The sequence below is a fragment of the Xiphophorus couchianus genome, chromosome 2 (genome assembly GCF_001444195.1).
Source record: "Xiphophorus couchianus chromosome 2, X_couchianus-1.0, whole genome shotgun sequence".
Classification (NCBI taxonomy): domain Eukaryota; kingdom Metazoa; phylum Chordata; class Actinopteri; order Cyprinodontiformes; family Poeciliidae; genus Xiphophorus; species Xiphophorus couchianus.
The window spans coordinates 16,452,579-16,465,871 of record NC_040229.1 but is presented as its reverse complement, the minus strand read 5'-3'; the positions used below and the strand labels follow the sequence as shown (position 1 = coordinate 16,465,871).

Genomic DNA, 13,293 nt, shown 5'->3' with positions numbered 1-13,293 from the left:
TATGGCAGAAAGAGACAAAGATTATAGCATCTTGCAAATTAATAGGCTAAAATAAAAAGGCAGATAAGTTATTAGAAGCAAAAAATGTTACCTTAAAGCTACCTTGAATCTTCTGCTTTGTATAAAAAAAACACTCATCACTTACTACCCACCACATATGAATCCACTGACAGTGCTATCAGTGTTAAAGAAATGTTTTCTCCTATTTAAATACACATTTACGCGAGTAGAGGTATTGATTTTATTCAAGCATGCTCGATGCAATGATGTCATTCCAAAATGGTTTCCTAGCAACTGTTGTCGGGGGCAACCAGCATTCTCTGCAGGCAAGCGCATCGAGAGCTTTGCAGGAGGGAGAGAGAGAGAGTGAGACACGCATAGAGAATGACAGCGTGGATAAGAGTTTAAATGTGTTTAATTAGCTGCTTGTGAGTCTTAATGCCCCCAACATCAAAGCAATCTCCACACCTCTTATCGAGATTTCTAATATTATCATGTGCCATTAGCTAAGAGTCTGAAGTTCGTTCCAATTTTACAGATTTGTATGCTTTGCATATCGATCTCGCACTTAGGCATACAACGACATCCACAGAAAATTGACCTATTTCCTCATTTTTCACACACACACGCCCCCCCTCCCCCCCCACACACTCACACACGCACTCAACTCACATTCACGGGCTCACCAATGCAAGTCGTGGCAAAAATTCTTAATCGATATTCATTCACACACTGCCCTCTACCGACAGATCTCAGAAAGTGTAGAAAATAAAGCCTGGGTGCAAATTACATTTCCCCAGTTTGATTGAGATTTTTCATCAAAACTTGCCACGAATTGGATTGACAATTAAACAGTTGATGAAAGTCAATCTGCTTTATCTCTCTATGAGAAACTACATATGAGCAGATTCTATTTCCACATATTTGAACTATATAACATACTAAGTTTCTGATACATCTATCACCTTTTTATCTATAATCTGTTCCCTCAACCGTTACAGTTCTTGTAAGTTCAGATAAAGAATAATGTATGAAGTTCACTTGAACCTAAGATCAAAGGTGGACTACATGAAATAACAGAAAGACATGAATAGATTATGGGATGTCTAAATCATGTGAGCATGTGAACTTATGTTAGATGCTACCTCAGCTGATTAATAAAATATACATTGAATGGTAAAAGAATGTGGCCAAAATAACAATATCACTAAATCATTCTGTTGCTATAAATCTTGCTATACAGTAGGCCTACATGAACTGAAACAAACAGACTGAATTAATCTGCTGCTTTCAACCCCTTAGCTTGCATTGGGACTGAAGTGGGTGTATGAATTTAAACAGACTCATGCATCCCACTTACAGCTCCTTCACCTCTCTCATCTATTAACAACTGCAGTGTTTGCACCTTTGAGCAATTATGCTAAAACCAACCCAGTAAATCATTCTATACTCTATGCCTTCAGGATTTGGTGACTCTCACACAAATGATGGTGCATCCCAAAATGGGAAAACAGCTCGCTTTAAAAACACCCCTCAAAAACAACAATAACAAAAAAAAAACAAACAAGCAAAAAAAAACCGTCAGCAGTCTCTAGTGCCCTCTAGTGGAACGAGTGAAACAAGAAACATTTTACTGATTTCTCTCCCTGCTGTCTTTCTTTCTATGTCTTGTAATGTTTTTGTTGTAATTTGGGGATATATGAAAAGTTATGGCATGGTGTGATCTTTTATATATTGTGTGAAATATGTTATCTTTGCACTACAACCATTATTTTTCTCAATTTTAGCCACCAAGAACTTATAGAAATATGGACTTTCATTTAAAATAAAATTAAAAAATTAAAAACCCATATCAAATCCTCTACCCATTATTAAAAATAACATTCAGGTATACATCTGGCTGGATATTTGACAGTTTTCAGAAAATTTCCTGCTACGGACCAGGCTTCAAAGCATTGTCCTTTCATTGTCTTTTTTAAATTATTTTTTGGCTAGTGGCATTTAAGTGGGTTGTGAGAGAGGGCGAAGGTACGAGGCAAAGGTGAACGTGCCAGAACTCAAGCTTGTATGTAAAATTTTGAACTTGCTATGAAAATAATTGAAGTAATTTGTCACAAATCCTGCAATAAAAATGGTTCGAATAAATCATCACAATCCCCAAATTAAAATGACGTTCATGTCTACAAACCTCATGGTGCACACCTAGCACAAGTCTAGGTGTTAAATAGACAAAAAATAAACAAACCTTCAAAATGCTTTGATTTAGGAGAGCTGTTGCCGTGGTAATCAAGGACTCCATTATTTCTGTGATGGTGAGAAGCTAAAAAGAAAGCTCTTCCATCTATATGGACTGAAATGTGTCTCTGTTTCCAGCTCTTCTTTTAATTTGAAGATTACATTTCAAATGAGACTTAATGTGGGGAAACTTATATGCCTCTTTCCTTTTCAAACCGCCTAAAACAAAATACATTTTTGTACGATATGTTTGTGTTTTAGTTATAATTATGCTTCTTTTTGTTTGTATCCACTCTAAACTGACATACTCACATACCAGTGGAACTGTTTTAGACATGACAAACACTGTCAAAACCGTGAAGTACAAGGGTGGCAGCATCACGGCATTCAAGTGTTTTGGTGCAAGAGGAATTTGTGTTCCTTATAACAAATTGCATCATGGGAAGAGAACATTATGGTGAGATACAGGAGCAACATCTCTGGGTATAAAATGGTCTAAATAGGATGATGACCACTGCATTACGCTTACTTTCTCTACAAGTATATGGACCTCATAATGAGCCACTATTTTACTTATATTATAGATTTTTTTCATGGCATGTATGCTGTTCTTATTTCCTTATCCTCTATTATTATAACGATTTTTCTATTATTAAACTGCCTTGCTTTCTCACTTTGATAACTTCTTGTGTAATTGTAGTTGGGTAATTTTTGTAAACTCAAAGTATTAGGATTTTAACCTACAGCTATCAGTATTATTCAGGTGATTCTTACAAAAAGTAATTTCTGTGGGAGAATTGCAGAAGAGGAAAGTTGTGAGGCTTATATTTTCTGAAAATCACTTTTAAGTTACTGAATCTTGAGTCTTTTATCTTGTCAAATATTTCATCCAATAACCTTGCATGTATGATGTGCAAGGTCATCCTCCTGTCAGTTTTTTTTTTCCGTCTATGCCTATCTTGTTAGGAGTTGTTAACAAGACAGCTCGTCATTATGTCAAGGTCCTATTCGGTGGTTACCGAGTCAACATGGAGGACAGTCAGCCCCACTGGGACCTCTGTCAGCCAGAGTGGGATATGTCAGATGCGCAAATGCTGTTATGGGCACACACACACACGCCCACCATTAAATGGCTGCAGTGCCATTCGCAGCAACAGAGACGGGACATAGTTTGAACTTGGAAGCAAACAGAGATGGGTCTTTCTACTCAGACATCTGCTCCATCGCAGGGACAGATGGTGAGCCAGTCACACCGCCTGGTGGCTTTACCACTCTGTGCCCGCCTCTCGTCTCTTGTGTCACTCTGTCACCCCTCCACCTCTCCTATCAACCTGCATCCTGGCACACAAGACAGTTGGTGGCTTCTTGCTAATCTGACACTGCCATTGGCTTGTAAATTATTTATACATTCAGCTTATTAACACTAGAATGAAGCTGATAAGTCAAGAAACCAAAAAGACCTAATCCTACACCAGGCATTTTACCTTTTGCACTGGGAGCATGACAAACCCTTTGGCTTACAGTCAGCAGAGCTACTCTAATTGCTTAAACTAAAATAATGTGAGATAATTGTTTTTTTTGTTTGTTTTGTTTTTTGTTTTTTTGTTTTTTTACAGTAGCTTGACCTTCACGTGGCAGGCATCAGATAAATACTATAAGGCAGCTTCAGTGGAAGCAGCTATCTCAATGATCACTCAAAGATGTTGCTTAAACATAAACTGGGAATGTTCTAACCCCACATTTCTCATTGAAAACTGCTGGCACATTAAAACCTCACAGAATCCCAGCTACTGATTTAAAAAGCTACATATCTCACATAGATTTCTGCCCTTTATGGGTGATTATTATGAAGTACAGGCACAGATGACATTTCATTATTGCCATTTTGTTAAAAAAAAAATTATCCCTCTCAATCTGACAATTTTGATTTTGGGACACTGTTGCTTTTTTCCCCCCCTTTTCTCTTTCTGATAAATTTGTCCAGTATTCAGTATATGATGAATCTTTTATAAGAATCACATTATTGTATGCCCTCCCACTAACACCTCCCACCCCCCTTCAAAAGCTGCAGTGTGCCTGCAGAACAGTCACGCTTGAGTGATGTTGGGCGCCAGTGTTGCTGATGTCAGCTAACTAAAGCTGTGGAGTAGCTGCAGCAGAAAAGAAACACTTATACATTACAAAGAAAAGCCATTGAAATAATATGGCAGTGGTGGTTTTTGTTGAAATGAAAAAATAACCTACATTGTATTGAGTTTTGTTGAGTAAGGGTTAAATGTGTTGTACTGAAGGGGGCAACGCTGCACAGTTTGTTGATAATCAATATCTAGAACCTTTACAGCTGAAAACATTCTTTTAAGTAGTTTTAACAGTGAATTTATTTTTTGATGACAGGTTCTGGACTGGAGTCCCACCAAAAATGCGAGCTGGCATGTTTTGATGGACTGGATGTTTTTTTTTTCCCTAAATTACCTTGGATTTTCCCAGAAGGGCAAAGGACCTCCAGAATTATGCACTGAGGTCTCATTATGTTATGTAGCTGCTGCTTGTTGGGGAACAGTGGAGAATGTTAAGAGGTAGAAAGGTTCATGCAGGATCAATTTATTTCACCTCTTTGGCAGTTTTCTAACTGTACGAATTCTGATTGTAATTGAATTGAATAATGATGTAAAGTAATTTTCTATAGTGTTACTCATCTCGAGTTTAATCAAGGCTTAACGCAGTTCTTGGTTTCAACAGCCATTTATTGTGGACACGTCTTACAAAGTCCCCAAAAATGCTGTCAGAACTAAAAACAAAAGGTAACACAAACCCAAATCAGTTCACAATAAATTGAGTATTTACATAAATAAAAGATACAAATAAACAAAACCGTACCTCATTAGCCGCATTGACTCCAGAGGAATAAATGTTCCCCCCACATTTGAATATATACATATATATATATATATATATATATATATATATATATATATACCGAACTTAATGAGCATCAACACAAATTTACTAAAACTACCACACATATTAAATTTAATATTTAATATTAAATAAACTTTAACTACTGCCACCTTAAACCAAACATCAAAAAACAATAAACCAGATGCAGTTGTCTTGACAGCAGCTACATATAGTTTACACACAGTCAGATGAAAGTAAATTAAGTTGTATGCCTCCAATAAATTAAATCTACTGAAATGAAGTTGCTTATAGTTATTTTTTGTTCAAGAAAAGGTAATAATCTTTGACTATCCTAACAAGAACAATCAACCACATGGCTGATATTGTAGCGTCTTCTTCAAAAATATCAGATTATGGTAAATCAAAAATATGGCATTAGATCAAATAATATTAATTATTATATTTACATCAATAGATATGGCATTATTTACTATGGCATTATCAGTTGTTAGTACTAGATAACTAACAATTTAATTACTTTTACAATTATTTATTGCCTAAGATTTGTTTACAGGTAGATGTTTGGGACAAAATGGCAACAGTTTGGCCTTTCATGACTTCAAGAAAAGTAAATCCCTTTTGAGTTGCATGTTTGATGTCTAATTTATCTTCCTCTATTGTCTTTGAGCCACATAATCTTCAAATTTGATTTAAAACTGTGTCTAATGTGGCTGAAATAACACAGCACAGTGTGATTTGTAAATGCAAGGCATCACATTAACACACACAGACAACATTTTTATCTTACTTAAGTTTACATAGCTTAAAATGTTCTAAATATTAATTTAGGTTAATTTCTTTAGCAAAATGTTGTGTTAAATATTTAGTTTAAGTGATTCACCATAATCTGATATTGATTAAACCCTTAATTTTTCCACTAATAGGCATTGAAAGCTGCCAATGTTCACAGCATCAGACTGTCCAACATCCAAAAAGCAAAACTAAGAAATTCTGTGACTGTATTTGGTTGTAATTTTTGTGTTTTCAATAAATTACCAATGTTTTTCTTTTGTTTCTGTTTTCACTTTAATTTCTGTTTAGTTTCACCATAGCTCAAATAAAACTTGAAGACTTGAAGGAGCAAAAACAAGCAAGACAAATGCTTTAGATTTAATATCCCTACATGTATTAACGAATAAATGTTGTGTTTGTGTGTGTATGTGTTTGAGACTAAATCTTGCTCTTAAATTTTCTGTTTATACTGCAGTCTGTGTAAGGACTATTGATTGGCTGCAGAGGCGAAGGCGCTTCAGTCCTAATTGACTTCATCAGAGCTCCTTCTGGCTTAGCTATGCTCTTTTGTGTGCAAAAAAGGTCTCAGGTGTGACTGTGTAAACTGTTTGCAGTGTGTGGGGGCGTGTGTGTGTGTTGTGTAACCTCTCCTGCATGTTAATCTGTACTGCAGTCTCGCTATGAGGTGTGACAGCATTTCTTATGGGTTTTAATGCCCATACAGATGTATGACAGGTTTGTCAGCTGTGCTCATTGTCTGATCCAAAGACAAAAGTCAATGAAAACCACTTTCTTATGTCTCTGCATGAGCACCCTCGCAGAGGCCCATTGGTCTGCTTGTGTGTTGTTTCCTGAAGTTCTCCATCTCAGTACTGTCCACTCTACAAAATGACCATACATGGCAAAATTATCCAGATAATCTACACCTTGTATATGTGGTAATTTCTGCAGTGATACAGGGCATTAGTTTTTTTTTGCATAGATATGGACCAAAATGTGCAAATGTTTTCAAACTAAAATAGTTATAATTTATTAGATAAATATACATGTAAATAATTCTCTTTTTCTACATGTATTTTTCTTTGGGCTTGAAAATATAATCAGTTTAACACTAAAAACTAATAACTATTCCTTTCTAGCTGAACATACCAAAAGTAGGACATATTATTTTTGTTATATGTAAAGACAAACATGAAATGCTGTTTGAGTGTTCCTTCTTTGCCATTGTTACAGGGCAGTAATCAATTATCTCAGTATGATCTCATTCTGAAGACCCTCCCCCATCTTCCTCAGCCCTGCTCTGTTTGTACACAGGCTGCTCGTTTACAGTGCATTAGATCAAAATTATAAAACGGATTTTAATGTTCCACACGTGTGTTCTTTCACACAGTTTTTCACCATTTAGACTTTCTGATTTGATTTTCTTGTTTTTTTTTGCACACATGCTGTATGCATGAAGTCATATGTACACACACCCATCGTTTCATAGAGAGGTGATTTGATTAGTGCTGAATCCCCTGGCTTGATCACACTGAGTCATCTGGTCTGCATGTTCAGTGGCAGGGTAATTGAATGAGGAAAAACAATGAAGAGACATGGCAACAACATACAGGCTGATGTAAAGTCTACGCTGTTTTCTTTTTTTTCCTATTCTATTCTATTTTTTTTCTATTCATCTAAAGCGCCACGTTGACTACGGAAATCACACATAATATGGTGCAGTTCACAAATGAGTAGCTACACATATGTGCATGGTTGTCATGTACCTCAGAGGATCTGTCAAATGTAGGAATTAGAATTTGAAGTAGGAATTGTAAAGCTGCTCGCTGTTCCCTCACAGTATTCAGAGCAGACAGCCTTCAGCATTATGAAGATAATCCACTTAGCCCCTGAGTGTGTCAGGATTCCACTTTACTCTGCTTTCTGTCAGCATAGGGTGCAAGGCCAAGAGTAACAGAAAGCAAAATAAATATGGATCAGCTGCCCCTGCATGTGGAAAACAAAAACACTGACAAGAGAGATTAATGTCATTAGAAAATTAAGTGAAATATGCGGCAAAACAGAACACTGACAGCAAATACGTTTCTATTTTTGACGTCTTTTAATTAAAATTTAATTACGATGTTCAGATCGTGGCTAATGGTGCATTTTAAAACCTGGACTAGGCACCAAAATATGTTGTTTTTTTTTCCAGATTTTTGTCAATAGTCATTACTGTTATTTACTCCTAATTCTCATCAAACATGTAAAAGCGGAATTTCAAAATAGGTAACGTAGCATTTTCTCCCTTGGAGTTGTGTAACCCAGGTTAACATAGCCCTCACTAAATATAAGCCTTTCCATAAAAATAGCTATAAAATGCGTAAATAGGAAATAAATAGAGAATAAATATGAAATAAATGAAAATTCTCCATCGGAAAAGCAGCATAAGGGCAGACCAGTACAGCTGGTGGTTTCAGAGTGGTTTGTTTCTGTCAAAACTGCTGCTAAAGCAGAAAAGCCAAATGTGTTTCCAGCTGAGACAGGTGGAGGTAGAAGAACAACAAAAGCAGAACTACAAGACACCCATTCACCATGTTAATGTGGGTAATTTGATAATAGAACTGGACAAATTATCCTGTCGAGTTTGACATTCTGGGTTTCCCTTGATTCATTTTCATGTCCCTCTTAAAACATTAAGAGGGACATGTCTTATTAATGTCCCTCTTAAGACATTAATAATTAAGATGGGTTCAAATTAGGTAACAAAAGTCTGAATTAGACCATTAAAACAATTACTTTCTCTTCATCTGAGAGTCAGATCTAAATCAAGCTTAATTTTTTATAGAAGAGAAACTCTATTTTTTCACAAGCTATTCCCAAATAACGTGAAGATGAGAAACTAGATAACCCTAGTTATCTAAGTAACTAGATAACCCTAGGTTGTTTTATATATTAGTCATTTTTGTCATTTTCTTCATCTTTAGATCGTCCCTGCTGAGTGTACATAGCTGGTTCATACTTGACCTCATTTCCCACGCGACAGTATCAAGGAAATTGCTAGATTGGAAACGTTAAAAAACTGATTGGACTTTTGATAACCAATGAAATTAGCTGAGATATGAACACTAACAAAATGAAAAACCAATCAATCAATCAATCGATCGATCAATCGATCAATCAATCAAATTTTATTTGTATAGCACATTTCAGCAGCAAGGCATTTCAAAGAGCTTTACATCATATCAAACACAGAAATACAAAGTCATCAAGTGGGGGGTTCTTGCTTTTGCATCCATAAAAGGTTTACCTGTTAGACTCCTACTGTGTTATATGGAACGAAATACCTATTGGTATTTTTATTCCCACTCACGCTCACAATCACGCAGTTTAAAATGATGTAAACAGCCTTTCAATGGGCTTCCGGCAAGAGGCTCCGTACACCTCTTTCACGGAATTTCGCTTTGGGACTCTGTCGTCCCTCACAGCTTTTTGTGCAATTGCAACATAGAATCAACAATCAGAACATGACATTAAGTCAAGTTCCATCATTAAATTTGTAATTGATTACATTTCAAATACAATCCTAAACAGGTGGGTTTTTAGTTGAGATTTAAAGGAAGTCAGTGTTTCAGCTGTTTTACAGTTTTCTGCAAGTTTGTTCCAAATTTGTGGTGCATAGATGCTGAATGCTGCTTTTCCTCGTTTGGTTCTGGTTCTGGGGATGCAGAGCAGACCAGAACCGGAAGACGTGAGAGGTCTGGAAGGTTGATACAACAACAATCATATATTTGCTGAACCTTACTGTTGTTATTGTTTTTTTTATAACTGTGCTGTAATCTTTATTATTATCATTGTCATTAATACTTTATTTGATTCTAGGCTACGCATAAGAATTCCTCTGTTCCTAGAATGAGCAAACTCTGGCTCTTGTCAAATAGTGGAAATAACTAAACTTTTTTGAATCTCAAAGATAATCTTGCTATCTATAACACACAATCTATCCATCTTTGCTGCTCTATAGTCACTGCTGTGCAGTAATCATGTATTTACTTGAAATATTAATGCACAGTGAGGCAGGAAGCATGATCAATGTTAATCTTGGCTAACATTCCCCCTCCCCCATTAATAATTAAGATGGGTTCAAGCTAACGTGTCAGTGTGAAAGCAAATGCCACCGATTTTGCAAACAAATCACTAAGTGCTAAAACTATGCATGTGATCCCTGTTCAGTGAAAACCAAAAAAGGAAAATCAGAAAGCTTCTCCAAGGAAAATACCAAAGATCAAATGGTGTCCTCTCTGAAGAGCACTGATTACTGGCTGCTGGTGCAATGCAGAATGGCTCTGAATGAAGGGGTTTTGACTGGAACAATGGCTGTGAAACAGATTTGACAAAGATGCATTTAAAGGCTGTCAACTATGACAGTAAGAGCACTTGTCTGGGAGCAGCTCCCATACGAATGCCAAACATACACAGCGGAGGAGTAAAAATGCTCTCAGGGGAAACAAACTGTCAGTTGAACCCATTTTTTTCTCCATACTGCAAAAAAACCAAAAAAAACAAAACCACTTCAGGCAGACCCAGTTTTGATGGGAAACAACCAAATGCTGACAGCGTCTCTTGTAAAGTGTCACTTTTCTTTATTGTAAAGCACCCTTTTTCCATTTCTTTCTTTTCTGTTCTTGCCCTCCTCCCTGATGTTCTCCTTTTCATCTTTCCTCCAATGACCTGTCCATCATGTTTATGTACTTTTTCCCCCTGCATTTCTCCTAACCGTTTTGTTTCACCCCAGGATGGACTGCATGGCCTATCGCCATAGTAACAGACAGCCTTGACAGGTGGGAATAGCAGGTAGAGCAGCGATGCGTGACTCCCCGCTGGGATTGCAGGATGTCCACATTATAGACTGAAGAGCAGAACATGCTTCCATGTACAAATTTTCTTTACACACTGGGTTTACATTTAAATTAAGGGATATCATACAACTGACCCAAGCCAAATCTCTAGAAAAGATGTGCTGCAAAACCACTCTGCCATTGTAATACTGCTCAGCTATATAGTAGGAACACTAATTAGTTCCTGTCACAGAGGAAGCTGCCTCTTGTAAGGTTTAAAAGGCAACATTTACCTTTCCTATATGAAACTAATTTGATCCAATCGTAAATGGTGTTATTAAATCTGACATCTGTCCTTTAAGAAATATAAATATTTGGCAATGCACGTACAAGCACATGTCTTTCTGATCACAAACTCCTTTAAGGTTTGTCACCAAAGTCCTGATGAGTGAAAAGTTTTTTAGGTGTGTAGAAACACAATGTTGAGGAAAGTGGATGGGATCTAAATGCTTCAAAAGATTCTGGATGCTGCAAAAACAACCTTAATGTTTTTTCTTAAAGACATCAGAAAATCACCTGAACAGAGTCGGTGCTCCATACTGCTCTAAGACTTACCATGAGTAAACTCACAGCTGATTCGGGGATGAGTTGGACAGCCATGATTGGATCCTCCTGGACGTTTGTGCTGAAAGGGAACGATGGTCACTTATGTCCTAGAGAAATCCTCCTACTTTTCTTCTTCAGTCTCCCGTTTTTGAGTACTCACTTTGGAAAAAGACTTCCTTTTTTCAGTAAAATTAAGATTTTCAACCAGCCCGCCACTATTCAGTCTCACTGTTAGAGCTGTCTCGCTGCTCTGATTATAATCCCACAGTCTCTGGAGAGCTGGTGACCCCTTGGTCTTCCTATACCTCTTCGATACTGTCTGGAAGGCAATCCCCCTTCTTCCAGTTTAAGCTGAGGGCAGAGTAGACCCACCTTCACTCCTCTTTCACTTTTAAAAACCTCCCTAAGGACCACACACACCCTCCTTCTCAACCCCCTGTGACTGGGGTTCTTCTAACTCAGTGCTCCCCTCCTTCTGATTGTTGCCGTGTGCTTCTCGTTTCCAGTCTGCTGTCCTCACAACACAAAGCACTTCCTCTCCTGCACGTGGTACATCTGCCTATATGCTCCTTCCCAGGAATGTCCTTGGCTGCTCTGCAGGATTCAACCTGCCTTGCAACAGTGATGCTCCCCAATTTAAAGCACTTCTCCTTCTCTGTGATGGGAATACAAACGCTCTCCACAGCTTTTCTCTCTGAGATCCAGCACATAGGACTCCCCTTTTTCACCAGTCCTCTATCTCATGTATCACTGGCTTAAACCAACCAGCCAAAAAAGGGAAGCAGATCAAGAAGAGGAAAGAATAGAGTGTCAGAGGAGAGGTGTGATGGGAAAAAAGAAAAAGGAGGAGAGAGATGTTGCGATGCGAGCAGCCAGTGGTGAGAGAGGTCCACGCTGAACTGAGCGTAAACGAGGGTGGGAGTGGAAGAGGGAGGGGTGAAAACAGAAATGCAGAGAGTAGGAGCAGACTGCGCCTATCGATGCCTTCTGAGAGAACAAGGCGGTTCTCAGTGAGTAGAATACTCATTAGTTCATTCAGATAGAGGGTGTTACACCTGTGATTGGACATGCTAATTTTACCCTCACAGTGCTGTGTTAACAAGAATCTGCTTTATGGATGCAGAGCTGCACTTTCATTTTGTCCTTTTTCAGGTTATCCTTGACATTGGCCGCACAGAAAACAGCTTGCAGAAAGCTGTGGAGACATGCAAGGAAAATGTTTGGGTCTGTTTAGCCTATTTGGTAAAACAACCCAAATCAATCTTTCTGTTACTTATTCATTTCTTTTTCTTTTCTATTTGCTTTATTGCTAGTTAGTTAAAGAAATAAGAAGAACACCTTTAAAATGAAACCGATCAGGGACATGTCAATCTCTGTCAACCATGCAGAATTTCTAAAGAAGCTATTTGAACCTCTCAACTTGCCTAGAATAGAACAGAATGCCTCCAGCATCTTTGCATTTAAATTATATAAGATCAAAGAAACATTTGCATCAATATGCCTCAATGCTTCCATTCATAAAACAGCATCTCATTCATTGTCAGCTTTTTGGTCCAAGAGAGTTCGTCTGTTCTTATTTTTAATTTTCTCGTATTATTAGCTGTAGACCTTTGCTTGATTTGAGGAGACTGATCTTGCACTTTAGACTTAAGGTGTGGTAAAGTTACTTTTCTTCAGACATATCTGTGTCGCTGCATTATGCCAAAGGCTTCTGGAACAAACTTTCTCCCATGAAAAAAAAATATATATATTGTATGTGTTTTATCATTTATGTGCTGTGCTGTGATCAGACTTTCATTATACTCATTGGTCAAAGTATTAAGTAAGCTTAGTGCAATATAATGTTACACATGCATCCTGGATAAAACAAACAAACAAAAAATGCAACCTTTCAACACCCCAACTACTCAGGAAATCCATAAACTTCCTCTCACTGTCTGGGTAG

The 13,293-nt window shown here is 37.4% G+C and overlaps 1 protein-coding gene across 1 annotated transcript in view; it reads right to left on the bottom strand.

Moving 5' to 3' along the window:
* The window catches only part of frmd4a (FERM domain containing 4A), a 113,650-nt gene extending 101,553 nt beyond the window's left edge, over positions 1–12,097 (bottom strand). Inside the window, exon 1 of the mRNA XM_028032620.1 lies at positions 11,358–12,097. Within this exon, the coding sequence (XP_027888421.1) occupies positions 11,358–11,402 (45 nt within the window). The 5' untranslated portion in view covers positions 11,403–12,097. The remainder of the gene's footprint in view (positions 1–11,357) is intronic.
* Between the last annotated feature and the right edge of the window lie 1,196 nt (positions 12,098–13,293).